The 8,026-nt window shown below is 39.4% G+C and overlaps 1 protein-coding gene across 1 annotated transcript; it reads right to left on the bottom strand.

The window, feature by feature from the left end:
• Positions 1-1,991: 1,991 nt before the first annotated feature.
• On the bottom strand, positions 1,992-3,024 carry LOC128055896 (olfactory receptor 1L4-like). Its single transcript, XM_052648472.1, has one exon. It carries the CDS (start codon positions 2,925-2,927, stop codon positions 1,992-1,994), a length of 936 nt encoding a protein of 311 aa, XP_052504432.1. The 5' UTR covers positions 2,928-3,024.
• Between the last annotated feature and the right edge of the window lie 5,002 nt (positions 3,025-8,026).

The raw sequence follows: 8,026 nt of genomic DNA, 5'->3' as shown, positions 1-8,026 counted from the left end.
CTCTTGAGTCCTCATGGACTGTAGACCACCAGGCTCCTCTGTCCATGGAATTTTCCAGGCAAGAATATTGGAGTGGGTTGCCATTTCCTATTCCAGGGAACCCCAGGGAATCTTCCTGACCCAGGGATTGAACCTGTGTTTCTTACATCTTCTGCTTCAGAAGGCAGATTCTTTACCATCGAGCCACCTGGGAAGCGTGTGTGAGTGTGTGTGAGTGTGTGTGTGTATCACATCTTTTTATCCATTCATCTTTTTAGGAATACTTAGCTTTTTCTTCTGTCATGGCTATTATGAATAGTGTGCTGTGCACACTGGGGGTGCATGCATCTTTTCAAATTAGTGTTCTTACATTTTTTTATCTATTCCTAAGAGTAGAATTACTGCATTCTGTGTAATTTCTGGGCTTTCCCGGTTACTCAGTGGTAAAGAATCTGCCTGCAATGAAGGAGACACAGGAGACATGGATCTGATCCCTGGGTCTGGGAGATCCCCTGGAGGAGGGCATGGCAATCGACTCCAATATTCTTGTCCGGAGAATCCCATGGACAGAGCAGCCTGGCAGGCTACAGTTCAGAGGGTCGCACAGAGTCTGAAACAACTGAAGTGACTTAGTACACATGCATGGTATTTCAATTTTTATTTTTTTGAGGAAACTCCATGCTGTTTTCCACAGTGGCTGCACGAATTTGCATTCCCACCAAGAGTGTACTTGGGATCCCTTTTCTCTACAGCCTTGATAACATTCGTTAGCTGTAGACTTTGATGATCACCCTGTTGACAGGTATGAGGGGATATCTCATTGTGGTTTTGATTTGTAATCTCTGATGATTAGAGAGGTTGAGTATCTTTTCAAATTCCTGTTGGCCATCTGTATATCTTTGGGAAAATGTCAGTTCGGGTTTTATGCCCATGTTTTTAATTGTACTGTTGTTTTTTGATGTTGAGTTGTATGAGACGAGACGTTTATATATTTTTGATAACAACCAAGCATTTCCTCCTATTTAGTAGGTTATCTTTTCATTTTGTCAATGGTTTATTTTGCTGTGCAAAAGTTTTTAAGTTTACTTAAGTCCCATTAAAACATTTTTGCCTTTATTTCTTTTGTCTTAGGAGAAAAATCTTAAAAAATATATCACTACAATTTATGTCAAAGACTGTTCTATGTTTTGCTCTAGAAGTTTTATGGATTAGGTCTTACATTTAGATCTTTAATCTTTTGGGTCTATTTTTATATACTGAGAAAAATTGTTCCCATTCTTTGAAATGCTCTGCTCATCTCCTTGTTTATTGAATCTTCTTTTCAAAATTCAAATTATCTTTAAGGACAATCTTAGGTCATTATTCCAAGAAATCTTTCCCTATTTTCTTTCAAACCCATGTTATTACATATTTTTAAAATAACAGGACTTCGTGATTTCTTGAGCACTGGAGAAGGCAATGGCAACCCACTCCAGTACTCTTGCCTGGAAAATCCCATGGATGGAGGAACCTGGTAGGCTGCAGTCCATGGGGTTGCTAAGAGTCGGACATGACTGAGCGACTTCACTTTCACTTTTCACTTTCATGCATTGGAGAAGGAAATGGCAACCCACTCCAGTGTTCTTGCCTGGAGAATCCCAGGGATGGGGGAGCCTGGTGGGCTGCTGTCTATGGGATCGCACAGAGTCAGACACGACTGAAGTGACTTAGCAGCAGCAGCCAGTGTGAAGCACATGAAAGAGTTCTTTTGGGGTAGTTTTATTATTCTACCATATGGGTGGCAGAAACTGTTTTCCTAAATCTGGATTTCTAGCAATACTTGGTCAAGGATCGAACGTATATTTGTTAAAGGTCATTGATAGAGGCTGAATGATCTGACTTCCAGATCAGTGCTCTTACTGTGATCAACAGCACCTCTTTGGGTACCATGTGAAAAGTGGATACACAGCAAGGATAACCTGATCATCTCTTAGGTCATCTCCCAACGATGACATTCCCTCTTGTTATTCTTTCTATGAGTGAATTCTGCCCCTTAATTTCCTTAGACCCCTCTTCATATCTTTGTTCCTCAGGCTGTAGATGAAAGGGTTCAACATGGGTGTCACTATTGTGTACATAACTGTGGCTACCCGGCCCTTCACCACTGAGTACATGGACAGTGGCCTGAAGTAGACATAGACGACACTCCCATAGAAGAAAGCCACCACGGTGAGGTGGGAGCCACAGGTGGAGAAGGCCTTCCACTTCCCAGCCGCAGAGGGGATTTGGAGCACAGTGACGATGATTCTCAGGTAGGAGAAGAGAATGCACAGGAAAGGGGTGGCAATGACAGCCAGCGTCTCGGTCATGACCACCATCTGGCTGGCTGAAGTGTCAGAGCAGGAGAGCTTGAGCACCGGCTGGGTATCACAAAAGAAGTGCTTGATGACATGGGAGGCACAGAAAGACAGGCGGGACATGAGTAGCACACGCAGCATAGAGTGCAGGTGAGAGATGGTGCATGAACCCAGCAACAGGAGGAGGCAACGCCGTGGGCTCATGACCACACCATAATGGAAGGGGTTGCGGATGGCTACCAGCCGGTCTATGGCCATCGAGGCCAGCAGGTAGCTGTCAGTATTTGCAAAAGCCATGAAGAAGTACATCTGGACCAGGCACCCCACATAGGAGATAGACTTTGTCTCTGAGAGTAAGTTCACCAGCATGTTGGGGACAATGACTGTTGTGAAGCAGATATCCATGAAGGACAGGTTGCTGAGGAAAAAGTACATAGGGGTGTGGAGCCGGGAGTCAGAGTGGATGGCCAGGATGATGAGTCCATTCCCCACCAAGGTGATCAGGTACATGATGAGGAAGACAGCAAAGAGGGGTTTCTGCATCTGGGGGTTGGAAGAGAGGCCCAGGAGGATAAAGTCCACAGTGCTGCTGCTGTAGTTCTTCATCTCCATGTCTTTGATCCCTGGTCATAGTTTGAAGGTGGTGTGGGAGAGATGCGAAGGGCAATTTGAGGATGGCTTCTTTCCTAATCTCCAGCCTATTCAAAAAAAATAAAAAATGTCTACCACATTTTGTTAGATTATTTTCTTCAAGAAACTATGGAAACAAGGAATTATAACTCAACATAGGGGAAGTTAAATAATTTTAAGCTGCTTCATAAATGAGAAGTAAAAATTTCCCATGTGTTTCTAGGGAGTTCTATATAGCCTAGTCTGTCTGAGTTCTTCTCAGTTCTCTCTCTCTTTTTTAAAATAAATTTATTTATTTTAATTGGAGGTTAATTACTTTACAATATTGTATTGGTTTTGCCATACATCAACATGTATCTGCCACAGGTATACACGTGTTCCCCATCCTGAACCCCCCTCCCTCCTCCCTCCCCATACCATCCCTCAGGGTCGTCTCAGTGCACCAGCCCCAAGCATCCAGTATCACGCATTGAACCTGGACTGGCGATTCGTTTCATATATGACATTATACATGTTTCAATGCCATTCTCCCAAATCATCCCACCCTCTCCCTCATCCTAGATGTCCATCAGCAGATGAATGAATAAGAAAGCTGTGGTACATATACACAATGGAGTATTACTCAGCAATTAAAAAGAATATATTTCAATCAGTTCTAATGAGATGGGTGAAACTGGAACCTATTATACAGAGTGAAGTAAGCCAGAAAGAAAAACACCAATACAGTATACTAATGCATATATATGGAATTTAGACAGATGGTAACGATAACCCTGTATGTGAGACAGCAAAAGAGACACAGATGTATAGAACAGTCTTTTGGACTCAGTTCTCTTTTTAAAGATTCTTCTTAGGTTCTTTCCTGACCAACTCCCTAATGCCGCTCCCTTTCTTCTTGTAAAATAGGGGAAGAAACTGCTAGGTCCCTGATGCTTTCATTCAAGAGGCTCCCATCCTGGATGTCCTCCCATTCAGATCCTTTCCTACTCATATGTGCAGAGGTAGGGGTGGTGGTAGTGAGGGTGGGACAGAAGTGTGAATCGGATTTAATCAGTGCTCCCCATTATCCACAGAGCTCAAATGAGAATGTTGTGGCTTCAGAGAAAAACCTGATTAATATTTATTTAAGCACTTCTGTTTTATTACAGTGATCTGGACACTTTTTCTTTCAGATGTGTTACTTACTCAGTCGTGTCCGACTGTTTGCGACCCCATGGACTGTAGCCCACCAGGATCCTCTGTCCATGGGGATTCCCCAGGCAAGTATACTGGAGTGGGTTGCCATTTCCTCCTCCAGGAGATCTTCCCAATCCAGGGATCGAACCTGGGTCTCTTGCACTAAGGGTCAGGGATGCCATTCAAAATAGGAGTACAGTTGACCACTGAACAACATGGGCTTGAATTGTGCAGATCCACTTATATATGTAGATTTTTCAATAAATATGTAGTACAGCACCACATGATCTATTGGTTGGTTGAATCCTTGAAAGTAGAACTCCTGGATATGGTGTGCTGTGTAATCATATGTGCATTTTTGACTGCAGGAAGGGTCAATGTCCTTTATTTTTGTATTATTCAAGAGTCAACTGTTCTACCCCAGGATTAGCCTATGTCACTTAGTTTATTCCTTTAAATAAATATTTGTTTACAATTGAATATTTTGAAGTTCTCATACTAAACATTCAATTACTGCAGGAATATAAAACTTTGAATGTGAGTCCCATTCCCACCAATATCATGGAAGAGAAGGCACAGATGGCCTCTGGCTACTACTATTGTGCTACACTGCTCAAACTGAGATAAAATTGACATATAACTTTGTGTAAATTAAGGTGTACAATTTGTTGATTTGATACATTTTTTTCAGATTATAATCTAGCTCCTTTAACCTTTTTTTAAAAATTGTTTACCAGCATATCATTAACTAGCACTTCTATCGCCACACATAATTATCATTTCTTTTTGTGCGGTGGATGTAATTAAGATCTAGTCGCTTAGCTACTTTTGAGGTACATGCACAGTTTAGTATTATTGTCTGTAATTGCTAGGCTGTGTATTATATCTCCTGCACTTATTGTTCTAATAATGATTGCAAATTTTGTACTCTTTGTACTCTTAAACAACATTTTCCCCATTCTTCCAACTTCCATCCCTGGTGATCACCATTCTTCTTAAGAGAGTAGATCTTAGATCTTCCCACCATACACACATACAAAAAGGTAATTGTGTGAGTTGATCAAGGTGTTAACTAACCCCAGTAGTAGTTTTGCCCTATATCATCAGTGTATTAAACATCACATTGTACACCTTAAATTTATGCAAAGTTACATGCTAATTATATCTCAATAAATCTGAAAAAAATTTCAAATTAATGATTCAATGCACCTATAATAACACTCCAAGAGGATTTATATTTTTTATCTTTTAGAATTAATTTTTATTGGAGTATAGTTGCTGTACAGTGTAGTGTTAGCTTCTGCTGTACAGCAAAGTGAATCAGCTGTCTATATACATTTATTTCCTCTTTTTTGGATTTCCTTCCCCTTTAGGTTACCACAAGCATTGAGTAGAGTTCCCTGTGCTATCCAGTATGCTCTCATTAGTTATCTATTTTATACACAGTATCAATAGTGTATATATACCAATCTCAATATGAAGGGGAGTTTTTCATGGAATTGAGAAGGTCATTCTAAAAGTCATCTAGATGTGTAAGTGGCTAAGAAAAGATAAGATAATTTTGTAAATATTCGGATAATGACAGTGAATTTTCTTACCTGAAAATCTAAGGACATAGAAATGAAAAACAATAAGGTGACGGACAGGGAGGCCTGGCGTGCTGCGATTCATGGGGTCGCAAACAGTCGGACACGACTGAGCGACTGAACTGAACTGAACTGAATGGTATATATAGAGGTAAAACGTCAATGGACCAACAAAGAAGTTTGTATGCCTGTATTTATACGTATGAAGTGAAGTGAAGTGAAGTGAAGTGAAGTCGCTCAGTCGTGCCCGACTCTTTGCGACCCCGTGGACAGTAGCCAGCACCAAGCTCCTCCACCCATGGGATTTTCTAGGCAAGAGTACTGGAGTGGGGTGCCGTTTCCTTCATATACATAGATCTAGATCTATATGGAACTTCATATATCATAAGGGTTCGCTTCATAGTAATGGAGAGAGGATGGGCTATCAAGTGACATTTATGATAATTGGCTAAACATTTGGTAAAAATGATGCTGGATTTCTCTCTCGTCTGCACAAACCCATATGAATTAATTATCTAAACATTAAAATCAAAAACATAAAATATATTAATTAGGAAAAAATAAAGGAGCACATTTTTATGGTCTCAGGATGGGGATGCCGTTCCAGGCAAGAAAAATGTTGTAGAAGCAAGAATGGCAAAATGCCATACTCAAAAATATGAAGATTATCCCCAAAGAGACCACAAGAATGGCTAAAATATAAACTATTGACTCAAAGGAAATATCTACAACACATTTATCAAAGAAAACATGTAAGATGTTCAACCTTATTGGTAATCATAAATAGAAATTAGACTTAAGTACAATTATCATTTATCAGAATATCCATAAAATTGTTTGAACAATATCCAAAGGGAAAAAGACCTCCACATACCTGATGGTGAGACAATTATCAGTATAACCCTTTTGGTAGTCTCCATCAGATTTGAAAACCTGCATCTCATTATCCAATGATTACACGTGTAGGAAGCTATCCTTTTAAAATAGTCATATGTGTAGCACAAGGATATGTACACATATTTTTATTATAATATTGCCTCTAATACCAGATAAAACAGTATGATAAAACAAACAAAACACAATGATAACCCAACCTAAATATTCATAGATAGTTGAATTATTATAATAATTATAGTGAATTTGCATTACTTACTATCACACCGTCTCTAAAGAATGTAGATGACTGATGCTAGTCAACATTTATTAACACTCAATATATGCTACATGCTAGGTACTTTGGCTCTTAACATTTTAATATCTCCGAATCTTGAGAGATAGGTACTATTATTCCTACTTTACAGATTAAAATACAGTTTAGCAAAGTCAATTAACTTACCAGGTCCCATAGTTAGTAAGTGGTAGAGCTGAGATTTGAATTTAGGCAGTCCAATGGCAGTTGGTAGGAGACATTCATTGCTAAGCTGTGTTATCACTGTTACACTGCTGTCTGTGATAATTTGTTAAGTGACAAAAGCAAGATGCAGAACAATGGAGACAGAGTAATCTTATTTTTATAAAGAAATGTATCTCCTTTATATGCCGTGTTTGTTGTGGTGTGTGTGGTTATGTATTGTAGTTGCCTCCTGAAGTGAGAATGAAGGGATGAAATGTGGAGTTCCTTCCATGTTTCAACTTATATTATGTAGTCACATTAAAAAATAAGGGACACATGTTTCTTTCATTAATTTTATAATTAAAGATGAATGTTCCCTAAAATTCCACTTCCCAGACAGCTAGAGATATGTGCATATTTTCCAGTTACTTTATACACACAGTTATCTATACACACATATTCAGAAATGGGGTCATATTAGTCATAATACTTTTTCTCCTCCATAGACAGTGCTACAATGGATCCTTTTTTTATAAATATTTTGCACTCATGAGGGAGCTTGTATGATACAGAATACATTCTAAGAGATGGAATGCTGAGTTGGAGAGTATGAGCACAGAAAATTTTAGTAGATAGGCTTAATCTGAGACTCATTCTTGGGCAATGTATTCATTTGATTCTTCCCCCGTGTCTTTCACTGTGTCTTTTATCTCAGTCTAAGACTGTTTTCCCAGTGGTAAAGGGTTGACCTGCCTTGGTCCTGCACCTGGATTCCTCAGATCTATGTGACATTTTTCAGGGTGGTAGTCCCCTTCCCATTTAGTTTAAATTGATAACTTTGTCTATTTCCCCATGTTTTGGGCAGGTCCTTTCCCCTCAGTGCACCCACCAATAAAATGGGGTTTTTCAACTTTCTACCCGCTTACATTTGGAGACTCAAATAACATTAGACATACGCATATACTGAGAATTATATAATTGTATCT

The sequence above is a fragment of the Budorcas taxicolor genome, chromosome 11 (assembly GCF_023091745.1).
Source record: "Budorcas taxicolor isolate Tak-1 chromosome 11, Takin1.1, whole genome shotgun sequence".
NCBI lineage: Eukaryota > Metazoa > Chordata > Mammalia > Artiodactyla > Bovidae > Budorcas > Budorcas taxicolor.
Note: the sequence above shows the minus strand (reverse complement) of the source record. Positions and strands in the feature narration are given on the sequence as shown.

Excerpts from the sequence above, each read along its gene's own strand:
- LOC128055896 (XM_052648472.1), bottom strand. The coding sequence starts at position 2,927 with ATGGAGATGAAGAACTACAGCAGCAGCACTGTGGACTTTATCCTCCTG.